Here is a 20,432-nt window from a genome sequence, read left to right as displayed (position 1 = left end):
AGTATTGATCCTAAAGTTGAATGGTTGTTGGTAACTTACATGAAGGCAAGATAGGGAAAAAGATGCCATGTTTCCTGCATTCTCTATGAAGCATTTGTACATGTCTCAGATACGTCTGCCTCAGAACTGTGCATAAAATTTAAATTATAAATAGATTTGCTTCTCATTCTTACTTAGAATCTAGAGATATCATGCTTAAGTTTTCATCATGTGAAATAAGGCTTGGTAAATGTAATAAAATGATAGTTTTAATTTAAAATTGATGTAGGCTCTGTTTCTTTTATACAATTATAAATCAAGATTCCTAGAAAATAATGCTAAGCTAGGTTTCTATCCAACAATCAAAATGGGCTTACTTCACTGGCTACAGAGCTCTACCATCTTACCATTCACTTTTCCTCTTACAGTGTTTTAGTTCCCTAATTCATTTGGGATATAAACTGTGGTACTTCCCTTCCTTCTCTAGGAATGAAATGTCATAAAGCACCTTTATACAAGTATCATTAAATAAAGAAAACATATGTCACATGTTTATATAGGCAAGATGAACTGTAGTGCCAGTGTGACATGATTCTTACCGTGTAGTACTCCTTGGCTGTGGCTCAGCGTGTTCTAAAAAGTGGTATGAAACTGTAAAACCACAGCAACATAGGACAGCAATCCACTGATACTGAACAGAAAGCCAGGGTCTTTGTAATGGCATTGGCAGCAGGCTCTGCACCACAAATACTACTACAAAACTCAGTCACATGCTGTTTGATGACTTCCAGAGGTGTACCATTCATTAGACATCAGGGTTGTCCTTAAGGGAGTTTTGTTTCCTCAAATGTTGCTGGACCCATTACTGTTCAAAAGTAAACAACTTCTACATCTTTGAGCAAGATTCATTTCACCTGGAAGACCTGGCATTAACCTAGAACTTGTGCTTACAGAATGCAACTGATAAGAGTGGTACCCATGTAGAAGTCTGCTTTCATTTTTGTGCATATCATCCACTCCAAAGTTTAAAAGACTCACTGAGGAGTATAGCTGAAGTGGTTGGCACATAGTCAGTCTGAATCCGTTGCTCATATTCCCACATTTCTAAACAGGGATGGATCAACTATTAGAATGTTCTGACTTTTGAGATCTGATACTCTCTCTCTTAGCTATTGTTTTTTTGAATTGATACCCAGTGAAGAAGGACAGAGAGAGAGAGGGAGAAAGGAAGAGAGAGAGAGAGAAAGAGAGAGAGACACAGAGAGAGAGAGAGAGAGGAAGAAAGAGAAACAGAGAGACGCAGAGAGAGAAACACACAGAGAGAAACAGAGAGAGAGAGAGAGAGAGAGAGAACAAAAACATATGCCACCCTAGTTCAATGAGTATTTTTTGAAGAAAGACTTTTTAAATTTTTATTCATTTTATGTCTATGAGTGTTTTTCTTACATGTATGTATACACAGTGTGCACATACATGTTATGGGCATAGATCAGAAAGGATTGCCATGTTCCTAGAAACTATAGTTACAGACAGTTGTATGTGTGTATTGGAAACTGAACCCAAGTTCTCTGAAAGAGTGTTAAGTGTCATTAATAACTGAAAAAATTTTCTGTCCCCTGACATAAACCTTTTAATGCAGTTTGTAGTTGTAGAGGAAAATCCCATGTGCTGTTATTACTTTTTTGTTGTTTGTTTAAGGAAATTATATGAAGACTTTTCAAAGTGCTTTTTTGATGGGACTCACTTGTATTGGTCTTCATAAAGTTGTTTTCCATGTTTCTGTTACAGGATCTGCAGAGGTGGGTAAATGGTGCTCAGGAACATGGCTTTGTCCTAGTGTCTTTTGGAGCTGGTGTCAAGTATCTGTCAGAAGATATTGCTAACAAACTGGCAGGAGCTCTGGGGAGATTGCCTCAAAAAGTGATTTGGAGGTAAGGTCATGATAATTCAGATTGTTTTTTAACTGTTGAAACCCTGTAGCTCCTTATTTAATTTTCACGTCCTTGTAAAGCATGGCACATTGATTCACTAGCTAGATGACCTTGGGGCTTTATTTTGTTTCTACTGCATTGAAATCCAAAACTTATTCATAAAGGTCTATAATTGGTAAAGCAACTGCATAGAATGTATTCAGAATATATTGTAGAATGAGATATTCTATGTTGGACTCAGTTTTATGTTTTCTCCAGCTTAACTCTCCCCCTTATTTTTCCTTAATTTTAAAATTTAGTTGTAATTACATTCCTGTCTATATATTTTTTTTCAAATTAGTTTGGAATAAGGTAGTTAATGATGAGTCAGTAAACAACATGAATGCTTCATTAATCCAGGTACTTTGTACTCTCCCATTAGTTTTTTCTAGACTCTTAATTTAAGAGACTGAGCTTCTAAAACTCATAGTCCCTTACCAGCTAATTAATATTGGTTAAGATAAACTCTGAGCTATATTCCAGTTTCCACTGAAGGCCCTGCAGCATGGAATCAAGCCTGTATACGCCATTGAGCATGCATTTATTTTCAGTCTCGGAGGTCAGGGGATATATTAGTGAATACAACTCCACAGAAAGGAAAAAGTGTCTCCTAAGACATTATATATACTTTGAATTGTCTAGGTTTTATAACACTGCATAAGGCTGGGCTAGGAAATGTGCACTGACTTTATTCTGAGCAGAACCTCCCCCTTCTTACTTTAGTTCCATTGGGATTTCTCTATCAGGCTTGATAATTAATTCAGGGCATCCTTGTACCTTATTGAGGACTCTTATCCTCCTCATAACTGGGAAGCACATTTGAGGTTCACCGCATAGGAAACAGCCTAACTATGTGCTTTGCTCTGCCAGTCTCTCTGGACCAAAGGGAATGAAGCATATTTTCTGCTGCCTTTCAGTGTTGGCGTTGGTTTGCAAGGATGAAAGTTAGTGACAGCTTAGTGGGGGTTGTTTCTCTTCTTTTTGGGTACTTGTATAGAATTAAATTTAGCAAATATTCATTTGGATCCCCACATCTCTTATATATGTATTTAGAATTATTAGAAGAGTAGACTTTATTTTAAAAATTATAGCTTATCTGTCTGTATGTGGAATATTTCTATTGATACTAAACCAAACTTTACTCAGAAGAATATCAGTAATTTATCACATAATATATCACTCATAAGTCTACAAAATTAATGCGTGTTATAAAGCTTCATTTCTGAAAGACTCATTGTCTGGTATCTATTTTAGATTTTCTGGAACCAAACCAAAGAACCTAGGAAACAACACTAAGCTTATAGAATGGTTGCCTCAAAACGACCTGCTTGGTAAGTCAGTAACTGCACTTACTTGACTGATACATGAACATGATGTTAGTACAGGAGTGATTTGGAAAGTGTGTATGGTGTCATTCTTACCTACTACTTCAATTCTCAAAAATCAGACCACTTGATCATTTGCCTTAATTATTCCTAAATTACTACATAGTTTTGATACAAAAACATTCATTTTAAATTTTTATTTTATTGTGATTTTGGTCTTTTACACAAATTTAAAATAATATTGATTACATGCTTATCTTTTAAGTATGCCTAAGTATAAATTACCTTACTTTGTTTAATGAGTACAGACAGTAAAAATGAAAATTTGTATTAAATTTATTCATTAAATGCCATGTCAGCCCTTACTGTGTAATAAAAAAATGATAAGAAAGATGTTGATCTGAACAGTATTGACTCACACTTATGCATAATTAATACTGAATATCAAATAAAGTAACTTATTTTAAAATTATCTTAAAATGCTATTAACAACCTTAAAAATACTTTAAACTATTTTGAAATATACTTCCTAGATGCTACAATGGTCTTAAGAGCAAGATACTTTTAAATTTATTATTATTATTATTATTATTATTATTATTATTATTATTATTATTTTAAAAACAGTTTAGTACTTGTACTCAACTATATAGCTTTGAAGTCTTGCCTCTAGCTCCCAAGTACTAGAATTATAGTTGTATACCACCAAATAAATAATTGGAGTGTGTGTGTTCAGTCACTGAGGATTGAATATAAGACCTCACATGATTAGCAAGGACTCTACCACGTCTCCACTTACAAGTCCAGATATTTCAATTTTTCACTGTAAAATGGTGAAAAACTTTTTTTGTTTTGTTTTGTTTTTTCGAGACAAGGTTTCTCTGTGTAACCCTGGCTGTCCTGGAACTCACTCTGTAGACCAGGCTGGCCTTGAACTCAGAAATCCACCTGCCTCTGCCTCCCAAGTGCTGGGATTAAAGGCGTGCGCCACCACTGCCTGGCGGTGAGAAACTTTTATATATACTTCCTTTCTATCGAACTCATTCTAAACCTAATAAATGAAACTGAGCAAAAATGAACACAAGTTTCTTTTCCCAATACTTTCATTCTTTCCCTTCTCTTTTCTATGTCTTTGTTATTGTGACTTTAGAATCTATATAATGTAGGAAGAAGCAAGTAAAAAAAAGATCCATAGCAAAGCTAGCATCAGCTAGCTCGGGGCAAGAGTGTGATGCTTTTACCTAGGAACATCTGACCTTTCCATGTGGAACCAACAGCAAACCACAGCTGTTTAATTCCTGTGAGAAAGACCTCCTCAAAGTTCCCCAGCTTCTCCTTGTCTCAGAGTTGACTTTTCCAAGAATAGTCCTTTCATAATACTCTGAGCAACACCTCTGCAGGTGCTGTGATGAATCTGTAGTCAAAGATTCATTCAGGACTAGAAGTAGGCACTAAACTGCTGTCTTCTCCCTTCACCCTTAGTCCCCCTTTTATTTATGAGCCAGCTCTGCTTGTTGTTTGGTAGTACAGGGTTTCTTCAAATAGGAATCCTGCTACTAAAACTACTTTCAAATCTAATCCTTCATCTGAGGTAAGAGTTAGGTACTTTCTATAGAGCACTAAGAGAGACAAATGCACTGAAAGCCTATTAGTATGACAGCTTGTACACAGTTTTGTACCTGGTAAGTGTATTTAATAGATTTGAATTTCTGCACCCTATAATTATTTACTGGCCAACAACACATTTCCTGAGCACACATTTTTCTTCTCTTATTATGCAAATTTTTCATCTCTGTAATGAAATACAGCCCACTTACTAGAAGGAATACCTCATTAAAATTTTGACCAGCTAACTTTTCCATTCCTATGACACCTAAATACTACAATACTACATCTCTTATAGTTGATGTCCTCGCTTTCTGTTCATTTTTAGCAATTAGAGTGTGTGTTGCTAGTCATGTGAAATCTGGGCTTGAGAGAATGTCTTATATTTCATAATTAATGTTATGTGTTTAAATTACCTAAAATGGCTTTCAGGTGATATATGTAAGAATCATTTTAATTGGTATAAAGAATGGATCAATGAAATTGCACTTGTAACTTACTATTGTGTTGTTCTTGTAAGAAGTTGTGGATAAATCTGGAGTAATAATATAAGTTGTTTCCTTTTTATCTTTCAGGTCATTCAAACATCAGAGCCTTCTTAAGCCATGGTGGTTTGAACAGTATATTTGAAACTATGTATCATGGTGTGCCTGTAGTGGGAATCCCACTTTTTGGAGACCATTATGATACTATGACTAGAGTACAGGCGAAAGGCATGGGGATTTTGTTAGAATGGAATACAGTTACTGAAGGAGAGCTGTATGATGCACTGGTGAAAGTTATCAATAATCCCAGGTAAGGTTTAAGCTCATATAAGGCAGATAGATAATAGTATGTGTATATACATTATCACATTTATCCACATACATGCATATATTTAATTATACAGTATATTGGCAGTAAGATTTCTGTAATTCCAGCATGGACAGTGATATGTCTTATATCATTGTTATTTCTTATGTTTGTTTTCCTAAAATTTGAAGTTGCATGTAACAGTCATTTAGCCATCCATGATGTGACCCTGAGGTTTTTGTCACCAACATTTGTCAGACAGAGAAACAAAGGTGGGAACAATCATTTGGATCTCTCTGGTGTGTCAGACTTTGTATCTGTTATTTACCTTCAATACCCATTGCACTGGTTACATCTGTCATAGCTGTGACCAAGTCCTTGACAGGATGTGACATGGAAGAGGAAGGATTGATTTTAGCCCTTGATTATAACCTGCTGGCAGTGAGGAAGGCCTGACTGCAGGAGTGCCTACAGCTGTGGTCATGGGAGCTTCCTCACGTCTTGATAGGAAAGCAGCTTGAGAATAGTGCCACCATTCTGACTTTTTGCTTTTTCCTTAGCCCAAGTCCCCAGCCATAGAACAGTGCTATCATATTAATAGTTTGCCTCCTCAGTTGCCTCCTGGAACTGTTCTCACACACATACACAGAAGTATATTTTTCCGGGAATGTAAATCTACACAAGCTGACAGTGCTGATCAGCCATCACTGGCTGCTGCCTTGTGTCAGAGGTTTTGCTATCACTAGAAATGAGGCAGTTGAAACTCAAAGAACATCAGTAATTTGCCCATGGTCACACAGCTATTCAAACACGAACAGAAGACAGACCTATCTACTTCTTACTCAGAACTCTCCACCCTGCCTGGCTTTCCCAGAACTAGCTGTTGCTGAGATGTATTTGCTCATGTGAGTGATGAATTAGAATCTTTATTTTGCCTTTTAAATTCTTGATGTGTCCTCAGTTAACCCACTTCACAAGTGAGTCTCAGTGGGCAGCTGGCCTGGGTACTTTTAAACAAAGCAGTGATTTTCTTCATTTAAAGGCATGATGTTTGGTTTATCATGTTCTTCAAATGGCATTAAATAACTGAAGAGCTCAATCTAATTTCTGTTTATACCTAGGTTATGTGGCTGAACACTGTGCTGAGAGTCATTGCTATATTATATTATGTTATATTATATTATAAGAAATGTCAATGGAAAAGTGGCTGCTTAAAAAAATAGTGAAGCTTACATAGAAAATTATTGATTCATCCCAAGTTCATTATGCTGCCTTTTGTAGGCTTAGAGATGGCCCTCATCTATTAGCTAGTGTCTTGGGCACAAATATGGCACACAGAACAGTATGTTCTGTGCCTCAGGCACCTGCATGCTACCCCTTCTATAATATTTAATTTCTCTTGTTAGATCCCATGCATTTTGAGGCATGAATGTTCTTAGGAAAATATTTTTACATAGACCTTCAGAAACTAAAGGAATGATTCAGGATGGTAAAATTAGAGAGCTATTAACTTTGGGTCATTATAGAAGAACAATTACAAAAAATTGTTTAGCAAGGTAATTTGTTTTGATTGTGGAACTAGAGATTGAGCCCAGGGCCATGCACATGGCAGGCAAGCACTCTTCAGTGAGCTCTGGTCCCAGCTTAGTTTGTTAGCAGTGTTTTCTGAGGTGTGAGCCAGCATGGATTAGAGAAGGATCAGGCTGAACTCATTACATTACACTGAAATCCTACCCACAGTCCTGAAGTACACATAGATACGTTATTTTGCCATTCCCTAAAAGTCATTATATAAACTCAAGAAATTTACCTAAAGTACATGACAAATGCTCCACTTCTGATGTGAAATCATTTTAAAGGCTAAATTTGCCACATGAACATTATATTCACGATACTCTAGTTTAAGCCAAGTAATCAATGTTGCTAAACAAAGGTTTTTTGTTGTTGTTGTTGCTGTTGGCTGGTTGGTTGGTTGGTTTTACCTTTTTAAACGTAAAACCTACATGCTCTTATTATAGTCCTACTTCCTTTACTAGAGCCTTGGTTTGGCTTAATGAAAACCCATTGCCTTCTTATAAGGAAACCAGTAAACGAAGGGTAACTTATCCTTATAGCACTACTTACCTAACTCATGGTCAGCTTTTACTATGGAAGGGTTTTTTTTTTTTCATAAATTTATAAAAGATAATGTGGTTTAATTATAATCAAGAAGGAAAATGTGTAAAATATTCTACTTCATATTTCTGTTTTAAGGAAAATCATTTATCTATATATCTTTTATTTTTTTAAATAAAATAGAGTAAGAAGAAGTCTTTCACTTTCTTTTGCCATCATCCAGAAAATGTGATATAATGTAATACAAGATGTGGGTGGGCTCATAAAATTTGGGTGAAAATTTTAAGTTATTTTCATCAGGATTTGTTATATTTATAGCAGAGTAAATGTGCCTTTAAAAGCTCATAGCATGGATATAGAAAAAGCCTACAAGGGATTATCATGGCTAGCTACTGACCCCAGACCTAATTTCCTTCCATTCATTTCCCTAACTTGTTATCATGTGTATTACAGGCCAATTATTTAAAGCTACAGCTACATCATAAAAGGAACATTGCATCAATTCATATAGCACTGTACACTGTAGAAGTGCAATCATAGCATAGCTTGTCCTGTGCTCTGGATTCTCCTTTCATCACACCCCATGCTGTTACATTATGGCTAGTGTTCTGCACCTCGGGATACTTTCTGTTCACTAGATCTGCCATAGTCCTGCAGCTTGCTAGCATTGTAATTGCTTCTGACTTCCCTTTACTTACTTTCTCATTTAATCAAGCATCTTAACCAACTCATACCAACTCTTTCACTCTAACTTCGCCTTGCCTAATCGGATTGGCCTGACTCTCATCTCTACTGCTCCTATGGTCTTTGTCATGCACCTCTTACCATCAAGATCTTCTCTGGTAAACTAGCCATTCCTATGATAATGACCATTTGGTTCTATGATTTAAGCTCATAATTTGTTGTTCAGTATAACCTTGAATGATTTGACCAGACACTCGTGTACTACACACTGCTTGTGAATGAGTTTACCCTTGGAGTGCAGCTCCTCTCCTACCTTTCCAGTTCTTTGCACACTTCCTTTAGCATGCCAGGGCTTCACATATGCCTAAGTTTTTCTTCCATGGTAAGACTCCATGTAAGACTCATGTCTTCTGTGATATTTTTATTTTCTTGAAGTAGAACTTAATTCTTTTTTCTAAGAGTAGACCATAGACATCCGTCAGATTGTCTCACAAATGTTCAGTTCAATTATGCAGTTTAAAAAAAATTCTCCAACATAGCATTTTAAATTAATTATTTAGAAATTTCATGCATTTTTAAATTAAAATTAAAGTTTTACATTTTATGTATCACTTTACCACTTTACCTGTCTTTTGTTTTGGTTTGGTTTGGTTTGGTTTTTTTTTTTGGTTTTTTGAGACAGAGTTTTTCTGTGGAGCTCTGGCTGTCCTGGAACTCATTCTGTAGACCAGGCTGGCCTTGAACTCAGAAATCCACCTACCTCTGCCTCCCAAGTGCTGGGATTAAAGGCGTGCGCCACCACTGCCCAGCCACCTGTCTTTCTTTTTAATCAGCCACTTATGAAACGGCTTATAATCATGTACATCCTTGCCAACATTCATCTGTACTACATACATCATATTGTCTTGCACCTCAACCCCTTTTCTTCTGTATAAAATAACATTCCCACACAATTATTATGGTTTTAAGTTAATGAACTGAATGACACTACTTTTTGTTTTTAAGAACTGGTAGGAAAAGTGTTCCTGCTTTTCTCTATCCTTTTTGTAGAATTTTAAAGTGTCTCTTCTGAAGAGATACTTTACTTAACAGCTTTTAGATGCATCTGCTGGGGAGAGTGTATAATGTGGTGTGGGAACGGTGTGGGTTAGAACATATAAATCTGCCTCTCATCTGTGGAATGATTTCATGTTACTAGGTTTGCTTGTTCTCACCAGCTTGAAATATATGAGATGTTGTAAGTATTTAAAGCATTTGACCCAGTACCTGGAGCACACTTACATGCTTAGACCGGAGTATCAGTCATTTTCCACATTTCTAAATTGAGATATCTATCAGTACAGAACCTGTGTATACATGATCATATGTTTGTCCCCACCACAGTTATCGACAGAGGGCTCAGAAGTTATCAGAAATCCATAAGGATCAACCCGGCCACCCTGTCAATCGGACGACCTATTGGATAGACTACATTCTTCGCCATGATGGAGCCCATCACCTCCGTTCGGCTGTCCATCAGATCTCTTTCTGTCAGTACTTTCTATTGGATATTGCCTTTGTGCTTCTGCTTGGTGCTGCCTTGCTCTACTTCATATTGTCCTATGTGACAAAGTTTATCTATAGAAAAGTCAAAAGTCTATGGTCTGGAAATAAGCATAGCACAGTTAATGGACATTACCAAAATGGAATCCCCAATGGCAAATACAAAGGAAACTGTCATATTAAACATGAAAAGAAGGTAAAATGAGCCAACAGCCCAGGTGATGGGATCAAGTTTGTAGTGCTATTCTTTAGTCTAACAGCTACTAAAAGTAAATGTCAGCAAACAATCCTAACACGCCCTCATCAGATCTTATTAATGAAATTTCATGGATAAAATGTCTGTAAAGAGCACAACCCTAAATGCAGAAATGTATTTTATTCTAATACTGATGCAGAAAGTTGGCAATGAACAACCATTTAGAAGCCTTAATTATTTAAATCAATTAAGTGATTGCATCAGACCTTAGTTTTAAATGTTATGTATGGATTACAGGTGAGGGATGGTGTTTTCTCTTGATAAGATGTGTGTATGTTTCCTGTGTCATTGAGTTTTAGATTCTATTTGTATTTAGGTTGTAACAGTATTTCAAAGACTGTTTCCTAAACTCAGTGTAAAGAGGCAAGTGAAAAGATGGCTGGCACAATTTTTGTATTTTTGTTTATTATAGATATTTTTATTTGTTTCTTTTGTATATGCTTTTTTCTTAACAACTGTGGATACTTGTGAAGAAAAACATGTAATGAAGTAAATGAGTGAAAAGGTTTCAGATTTTGCTAATATTTTTCTCCTATCAATATTTTTTCTCTGGAAGAATTTTCTAATTAGGACAGAGCAACAAAGCTCTTACTTTTGTTAAAAGTACTGAAGTGCTCAAAAAGCACTTGGAAGCAGAGCCATGTGTAATTGCTTATGTGACTTGGATCTTCCATAATTTGAATTTTGAACATTCAGGTATCACTTCTAAAATTTTAACTTTAAAATAATCACCTTTCATTCATTTTATTAACTGGGTCACAATATAGTACATAGGTGCCAACATATAATTCTTTTAAACAAAACATTTGTGATTCTCCTCCTTGGTACCTGCTTTGGCTGCAGGAGTTTGAGGTTTGTCAGCAAATAAGACTTTACATGCTACACAGAAGTGACAGAAATTGTACCACCCATTTGTGCAGTGAGTTTCCATTCCCTTCTCACTACATCAGCCCAACTCAGTAGCTTTTTTGGTCATTGTTCTTGAGATGGGACAATGCCAGTATCTATTTGGAACAGACAGACAAGTCACAACTTTCGTAATTCAGGACCTCCCTGTTGAACCACTTACTAAATGGTGACTGTAAGCTTATTCTATGTCACTCTGTTTACTGAGCATTTGCACTACACATGCAGAGTGTGTGCTTTATTTATTTGTGGTTGGAAATCCCATATTTGACTTTTGAGAGTAGAGAAATGAAATATTTACTTAATGTCACTCACTAACATGTCAGAGTTGTGAAAAATCTAGAATGCTGTAAATCCTTGTCATACACTGTGACATACAACTTTGTGACACTCCCACCAGGAGCCAGTCTCATATACCTAGATTTAATATCAATAGTTTTTTAATGCACAATGCGTACAGCATACTGCTTTCTGAATACTTGAAATGGTATCTATACAAACCTGTTAGTTACACCTTTTCACAATCTTATCACAGTGTTGCCGTTCAAAGAAGAAAATAAGGCAATGAATGGTGGGGTGGTAGCAGAGCATAGAGTGTATGAACCAGTTGATTTTACTTTTGGCATTTGATAAAGTTGACATAGGCACTAACTGGATGATTAAGCATAAGTTAATTTCCACTGTGATTTCGAAAAAAGAAACTTAAAACAATAAACAAAGTTGAAAATAGAGAAATGTTGTTGGAATAAAATTTTTATTCAGATTTTATTTCACAGTATTATATAAAGGTATATTTAAAGTATAAACATGTTTCTAAGGCCTCCCAACTTTTGTACATATATATGAATGTGAAAACAATGTATTAAATGTGAGAACATATTTAATAAAAATTAAATGCAGGGATTTATCCTTTTAAGTACATCAACATGGATCTTTAAATTCTATCCCAGAATTAAGAATGTTAAGTACAACTCTTATCATTGTTTCTTTGTTTTATTTTGTTTAGCATTTTGTTGTTTTTCTCTACCCATCCCCTGCCCTGGACTCCCAGGAAGCTTATTAACCAGCTGTGGTAAATAGGATGATTTAAACTTTTCCATACTTAGGCTTAATTCTCAAATGAAGTAAAGTTTTCAAGAAGGAATTTATTTATTTACTTTTCAGAAAGAGTCTCTGCAGCAGCAGGTGCTTCCATAGCTGATTTATCAAATGAAAACTGGGATTTTTTCCTTCTCAGTTGGTAATATGTAATATCTCATTAACAGCAAAAGGCACAAATTATTATAAGCCAGATTGAAATGAGCTTGTATTAGTGGGAAGTGGTACTATATTATTGAACTTAAAGGAAAGTAGACATTTCCCTCAAATCTCAGACTTTCACGAAATCCTAAATTACTACTGTTCATACTGAGACCTTCGGTTGATCCTCAGAATATCTCATCTCCCAATGTCTCCTCAAAGAAGAACCAAGGTAAGTTGCAAAATACCCTTAAGAAATAATTTAGTGATCTGCTGTACTGAAAGTATAATCAATTCATTTCTCTGCTGCAGTAAGTAAACAAGTTTGTAGATGTCACATTTGACAGTGTTCATCATTATCAATAGTAATATGAAGGTGAAAACTTTCAAAATCTTGTAAGTTGAAATGGGGAATTATAAAAAAAAAAAAAATCTGTTTTTAAAAACTCCTCAATATATACCTTAAAGAATTTCTTGTTCCGCTTGCAAGAAGACCACTTAACCCAGCTTTTAAAGAAGTATACTTGCTATCTGTAGATAGTCTCTTTGCATTTTTGGCAGAATTAGATATTTTTCCTGACATATTTTAGTAAGAAGTTCTTGAAATTCTCACAGGTAAACCATCCACATGGTTGTCTAGCGGAAAACTCTCCAAACTCTGGTACATTTCCAGCTACTTGGGTGTTTGTCGGATGGACTTAGGGAATGTTAGCAGTAGGAGATAGCATAAATCAGTAGGTATGGAAACTAAAAGCCACATGAGAGTGTTTTTGCATCTTTTCATTGAGGTCATTCAGATAGATTTTAAAGAAAGAATTCACATTGTTGTCTGCAAACTTTCTGATAATATAGTCTATAAAACAGGAGTTCTTTTTTCTTTTATTCTTAGATATTTTCTTTATTTCAAATGTTAACATCTGAAGTTTTAGTATTTCAAATGTTATCCCTTTCAAATGTTAACATTTCAAATGTTATCCCTTTTTCCAGTTCCCCTCCCCTGAAGCCCCTTTTCCTGTCCCCCCTCCCCTGCTTCTGGGAGGCTGTTCCCTCAACCAACCAACCAACCACCCACTGCTGCCTCCCCACCTTCAAATTCCCCTACACTGAGGCATCAAGCCTTCACAGGACCAAGGGCCTCTCCTCCCATTGATGACAAGGCCATCCTCAGCTACATATGCAGCAGGAGCCATGGAGCCCTCTGTTTACCCCTTGGTTGGTGGTTTAGTCCCTGGGAGCTCTGGGGTGTCTGGTTGGTTGATATTATTGTTCTTCCTATGGGGTTGCAAACCCCTTTCAGCTCCTCAGTCCTTTTTCTAACTCCTCCATTGGGGATGCTATCAAGGATCCCATAATCACTCCAGTGGTTGACTGCAAGCATCCCCTCTGTATTTGTCAGGCTCTGGCAGAGCCTCTCAGAAGACAAATATATCAGGCTTCTGTCAGCATGCATTTCTTGGTATCCACAATAATGTCTGGGTTTGGTGACTGTATATGGGATGGATCCCCATGTGGGACAGTCTTTGGATGACCTTTCCTTCAGTCTCTGCTCCACACTTTTTCTACATACATATTTGATCCTTTGAGTATTTTGTTTCCCTTTTTAAGAAATACGGAAATACCTGCATTTTGTCTTCCTTCTTCCTGAGCTTCATGTGGTCTGTGAATTGTATCTTGGGTATTCCAAGATTTTGGGCTAATATCTACTTATCAATGAGTGCATACCATGTGTGTTCTTTTGTGATTGGATTACCTCACTCAGGATGATATTTTCTAATTCCATCTGTTTGCCTAAGAATTTCATGAATTCAATGTTTTTAATAGCTGAGTAGTATTCCATTGTGTAAATGTACCACATTTTCTGTCTCCATTCCTCTGTTGAAGGACATCTGGGTTCTTTCCAGCTTCTGGCTATTATGAATAAGGCTGCTATGAATATAGTGGAGCATATGTCCTTCTTATATGTTGGAGCATCTCTTGGGTATATGCCTAGGAGTGGTATAGTTGGGGCCTCAGATAATACTATGTCCAATTTTCTGAGGAACCACCAGACTGATTTCCAGAGCGGTTTTATTAGCTTGCAATCCCACCAACAGTGGAGGAGTGTTTCTCTTTCTCCACATCCTTGCCAGAATCTGCTGTCACCTGAATTTTTGATCTTAGCCATTCTGACTGGTGTGAGGTGGAATATAAGGTTTTTTATTTCCCATGATGACTAAGGATGTTGAACATTTCTTTAGGTGCTTCTTGGCCATTTGGTATTCCTCAGTTGAGAAGTCTTTGTTTAGCTCTGTACCCCATTTTTAATAGGGTTATTTGATTCTCTGGAGTCTTAACTTCTTGAGTTCTTTGTATGTATGGGATATTAGTCCTCTTATGGAGGTAGGATTGGTAACAACCTTGTCCCAATCTGTTGGCTGCCGTTTTGTCTTATTGACAGTGTTCTTTGCCTTACAGAAGCTTTTCAATTTTATGAGATCCCATTTGTCTATTTTTTATCTTAGAGCATAAGCCATTGGTGTTCTGTTTTCCCCTGTGCCCATGTGTTCCAGGCTCTTCCCCACTTTTTCTTCTATTAGTTTCAGTGTATCTGGTTTTATGTGGAGGTTACTGATCCACTTGGACTTGAGCTTTGTACAAGGAGATAAGAATGGGTCAATTTGCATTTTTCTACATGCTGACTGCCAGATGAACCAGCACCATTTGTTGAAAATGCTGTTTTTTTTTCCCCCCACTGGATGATTTTAGCTCCTTTGTCCAAGTGGCCATAGGTGTGTGGGTTCATTTCTGGGTCTTCAGTTCTATTCCATTGATCTACCTGTCTGTCTCTGTACCAATAACATGCAGCTTTTTTTTTTTTTCTTATCACGATTGCTCTGTAATACAGCTTTAGGTCAGGGACATAATCCAAGCTTGGACTGATGAATCAACCACATGCAAAATTATACTATGATTTTAAATTAGAGTAAGTTAATGAAAATAAATCCAATACTAACATAAGTCTCGTGGAATTACAATACTTTTGATATTACAGAGGAATTTCATGTATGAAAATTGTTTCATTTATGAACTAATATAGAATTTTCCACTGACATAGGGAATTAGTAGTATTATATTCCTACTTAGCTTCTAATATCACTATTACTTTTCCATATCCTATTTTGTGTAAGTGATAATTCTCAATTTTTATGAGCAGAACTGACTTAGATTTCATTGAACCAGTATTAATTGCCCAGTTTGAAATGAGAGCTTCTGTGGAACCATTCCTTGGTTTCAATATTGGGATTTTATTTCTGTTTAAGGCAAAGGTAAATTTTAAAAATCTGTGCAATAAAGAATAGTTTTGTTATTGAAATCCTTTATGCAAATAGTAACTCTTTAGTTTCTGGACCTACTATAATGTTGTGAAGCATAGAATGTAGAGTTGGTACAGTAAAGTGTCAAACCTACTGCAAACATGCATTCTATATTAGCATAAAAGTTGTACTTCAGTTTTTCTCAGAATTTTGTCTAAAATTACACATTATTCTATGCTTTTATAGAAAATGGGAACAATTGGACTTAAAGGCATTGGTAAATTGCAAGTAGCATTCAACTCAGCAGTGGTTTGTGCTGAGGTACCTCTGAATGGCAATCCCCAATAGCATGTTAGAAATCATCAGTTGTAGTTGTAATCTTGATTTTGTCTTCTAGTTCAATCAGAAGATTTAACTTACAAGTGCCAGGGCAATGAGAACAGTCTGAACAAATAGAGAAAGGCTTATGGGACTCAGGAAGACAAAACATGCAAGGATTAGAAAGTTCATGAAAATTACAAGGTTCATAAGATGCTCCTCAATGTATATAAGCAACATCAATTTCTGGGATTAAGAGATTAGTCCACCAAGCTGTCTGTAGACTATACAGGGAATGTAGATTGTGGGCTGTTAGCCTATTAGGGTGAGCTTTGAATGATGCCTTTGGGTCAACACGCTGTTGTTAGTAACCCCAACAAACTCACTGATTGACTAAATCATACATTAGTGCCCTACCTGAGATGAATTGACATCTAATTACATCTCTCCAGAAAAAGTTACACAATATATATCCAAAGAAGAAGTAAAATACTTATATAAATTTATTGTTGGTTGGTGCTGGAGTCCAGCCCTGTCGCAGTTGAAAACCCAAAGAAGTGTGTGTGGAATCAGCAAAAGAAGATTTGAACCAAGAAGTGCATTTCACGTGTGCTAGCACCGAGACAACACAGGCTGTCTCAGTGCCAACATTTATACATCTATTTTTTATATTATTATACATCTATTTTTTCACAGCTGAAAAGATTTTACATTAGTTTTCTCATTTTCTCATGTATAGTCTCTTTTAAGAATTTCCTACATTTAACAATAATGTAGACTCTCTGTTTTTCCTTCCTTCTCCTCAATCCCTGTGTTTTTCTGCTAACACATGAACTATATCAAGAAAGAAGAAACATAGCTTCAGCTAGCAGTTAATATCTAACAGCACATTGGTGCATAACCAATTGACAGTTTTTGGCAACAATTGCTGTTACAGTATAGAGAGGCAGTAAACTACATACCCAGAAAATTAGGCTGTAAACCATTTGTAGATTCTAGATATTTGTAACATTTTCTGTAACTGAATTTAAATGATAATGAGATCTAGTCCACTGGCTGTTTTGCAGAAAATTAAGAGAAGGGAATTACTTATTTGGATGCCTTGGCAAATGTCATAAATGTAAGGGGATGAAAATGGCAGTGTGTGCTGCTTTAGAAGGCGGTGTGGAGGCTTTCACAGGCATTGGGTGATCTAGCTCAGATCCTGTACCGTTGGTTGACAGTGTCTAGTCTTCCCATTCTGTTTGCTCTCATTTTTCTGTTTCCAGATTTTTTGTTTTCTTCCTTAGCTCTTTTCTTCATTATCTGTTTACTTGTGCAAGTTAAAAGTTTTGTAACTCACTGGCAATCCTAAGTGTAGGATGCATAGATTGTGTGTGTGTGTGTGTGTGTGTGTGTGTGTGTGTGTGTGTGTGTGCTCATGCGCACACACTTGCGTGCATGCGCATCTAAAAACAATGCTTTGAAAACAATGTCTTAAGACAACTAGAAATTAAAACATTCAAAAAGTCAGAGCAAATGTCCATGTATTTAAAAAATGTACAATCTAAACATCTAAACTAAACATTCCATAATATGATGGGGAGAGTAGTGCTCATATGGTCATTGGGAGGAAGGTGACCAGCGTGTGAACGCTTCTTTCCTTTGGATCTTCATGATACCCTCTGTGGTACTGTGCCAATTCTGTAGGGGCCTAGCTCCATGATTTCTAAGCAGTCAAGAACTATGCACAGCCCATTTTTGCCTTCCACTTGATCAGTTATTATTCTGACATCGCCATCCTGGTTTTCCTTCTCCAGTGAGGATACCATCCAATGTTAATTATGTTTTTATAAAAGAATCTTGTACTATGAAACGTGTTCAGTTCTGAGTGTGTAACTGTCATCCGGCTTCACCCATATCTCTAGTGTGTACTGACAATGCTAGAAGTGTATCCAGCTGTCTGGAGAGCCCCAGGAAATCCTAGATAAGACGCAGGCAGTCAAAGCTTACTCAAACTTTGTAGTTCACGAGGATAAACTTGTGTGTAAAGATGAATAGAAAGATCTAGGTAGGAAAGACCTTGGAAAAGAAGTAATGTTAGAAAGATTTCAGTTCTAATCCCTCTCGGCACACCTCACATTTCTTTTTATGCGCGAGAATGAAAATGGGAAATTGGGCAAATCAAGTAGAGGTTTAAAGGTGAATATGGGATCCAGGAAGCTACAGGGGTTTATCAAATGAAGGCATCTATATGGGCCCTGTTACATAGTGGGTGTCATTGAAATGATGTTCACAAGGTTTGATGATGCAATCCATGAGAAATGCATTAACATAACTCTAAGAGAGACATGTAGAAGCCCTTCATGTATTTGTGTATGTTATAATGGAATAAAGTATGAATTATGGCTGCAAGTGACTTCAGACTGAGGGAAACACTAATTTAATGAATTTAATTTTAAATTAAATTAAGCATTTGCTTATTTTATGCCACATGTATTCTATTACTCTGCCAGCATTCTGATTCAAGCCCAGTATATCCATTATTCCTCCCTCATGTCACTAACTCTAAAAGGAGAGTTGTAGCCAGCGGTCCTACTCAGCTATAATGTCTGTGAACCACATTAGCTACCAGCGTGGCACAATAACCTTCCGGGTGCAGTAGTGGTATGCATACCTTGCCAGTAACAATGGATGTTCAACAAGAGGGAAAACACGGCTGGGAATAAAAACCTAGCTAACTAATCACTACTACTGAAGGCATGGTTTTTTGAAGGAAAATCTACAACCACTAATTTACTAAGCCAGCATAACCTCACAACAATGCAATATCTATTTGCATTTGTCCTTAAACCCACAGATAAGTGTAGTCTTCATCCATGACTTCTACTTTTGTTCCTGCTCTAGAATTCCAGTACCAGCCAATCTAATTGCTTGCATGAGTTCACAGTAGAATTCTTCTGCATGTGATTGGTATGGAATACCTCTTGTTCTTGGTCTGGTATCTCCTAGAAAAATCTTAGATTTAATTGTGTGTTAAATGCCACTTACATAGGTGTCAGCACATAGAAAAACATTTAAAGATCTACGGCAGTGGAAATCTTTGTATATTTCAACTCAAGTTGGAACATCAACCTGAATGTTTACAAATTCTAGAATAGCATTTGCCCTCATTAAGTGGACCTTTATATTTCTAAGACATGCCAAGGTCACTTACCACACTGCCTTTGCTATCCATTCCTCTTGACATGAGTTGAAATCTTCTTTTTATCCTTGTCTGCCTGATTATTCACATCAGTGGTGTTCTCGTGGTGATTTAATATCAAACCACAGTGTTTTATTGTTTCCCTGTTTTCTTATGGGTAGGGAAATAAATGTTCCTTATTAATATGAACATTTTAACAAAACATTATCCATTCACATTGCAAATATGACATGCTCATCAGCTCTTCTTAAACAGAAAAGTTGCCAAGAGCTAGTTTTTCATGTCCTTTCTGTTCAAGCCTTTGACTTACCACCATTCATTTTCTACCACTCATCTTTGTAAATGCCTTTTAATTGTATATTACAAGGACTATTTAGGAAAAAGGGAATTCTCTGATGTGAAAGGAGAAATGAATTCGAGAAAGTAATGGGGGGGGATGAAATATGTGGTATGCAAGTACAACACACACAGAGAAATAATGCCTACTCATTTTGCTATCGATTTTAAACATATTAACGTGGCTTATGCTCTTATGTCGGATGCCATTTGTACTATTTATGTTAGGTCACAGATAATCAAATCTTATTTCTTAATTTATAAAACCACCAAATAATATTCCTTTGTCAGAATTGTTGATCCATTTGGCCTGCTGTAAGTACAGCCTTTATTAAAACACAAACAAACATTGTTTTCTGTTTCTAAAGTGCCAGGCACTGTATGTGATACTAGAGATGTGAGGATGAGGTAGCCATAGTCCCTGCCTTCATGAGGACAATCCCAGTTTCAATAAGCAATGGAATATTTGTTGTAATATGGGTATAGATGGTGGGCTCTTGAAACAAAGAAAGTGAAGGAAGTTTCCACATGGGAATTGTTTCAAGCAAATCATGGAGAAATCCTGGAAATTCACAAAGCTGAAAATGGGTGGAGGGGATCTTAGAATAGCATGTCCTGCAGTCAAAGGCACTGAGTTATGGAAGAGTGTTACACATTGTAACCTGCAGGTTGTTTGGTCTGACTGGAGAGTGCATGATGATCAGGAAGTGACCATTGCACCAGAACAAAAGCCAGTTTTCTCGTGGACTTCAACTTGCCTTTTGTCTTTTATTTTTTGTTTTTGGGGGGTTTTTGGGTTTTTTTTTTTTTTTTTTTTTTTGGTGTTTTTTTTTGGTGTTTTTTTTCACTGTCTAGTCTTGCACAAGCTGTTTGGTAACTTTCCCCAAG

At 36.4% G+C, this 20,432-nt stretch overlaps 1 protein-coding gene across 3 annotated transcripts in view; it reads left to right on the top strand.

Annotated features, from left to right (window-relative positions):
- Ugt8 (UDP glycosyltransferase 8) overlaps positions 1-12,151 on the top strand; it is an 86,673-nt gene extending 74,522 nt beyond the window's left edge. For all 3 annotated transcript variants that reach the window (XM_076933218.1, XM_034501275.2, XM_076933219.1), the window contains exons 3-6: positions 1,768-1,910; positions 3,204-3,280; positions 5,455-5,674; positions 9,854-12,151. In XM_076933218.1, coding sequence (XP_076789333.1) covers positions 1,768-1,910; positions 3,204-3,280; positions 5,455-5,674; positions 9,854-10,217 — 804 coding nt within the window. In that variant the 3' untranslated portion in view covers positions 10,218-12,151. The remainder of the gene's footprint in view (positions 1-1,767; positions 1,911-3,203; positions 3,281-5,454; positions 5,675-9,853) is intronic.
- The last annotated feature ends 8,281 nt before the right edge of the window (positions 12,152-20,432 follow it).

This window comes from Arvicanthis niloticus, chromosome 4, assembly GCF_011762505.2.
Source record: "Arvicanthis niloticus isolate mArvNil1 chromosome 4, mArvNil1.pat.X, whole genome shotgun sequence".
Classification (NCBI taxonomy): Eukaryota; Metazoa; Chordata; class Mammalia; order Rodentia; family Muridae; genus Arvicanthis; species Arvicanthis niloticus.
Note: the sequence above shows the minus strand (reverse complement) of the source record. Positions and strands in the feature narration are given on the sequence as shown.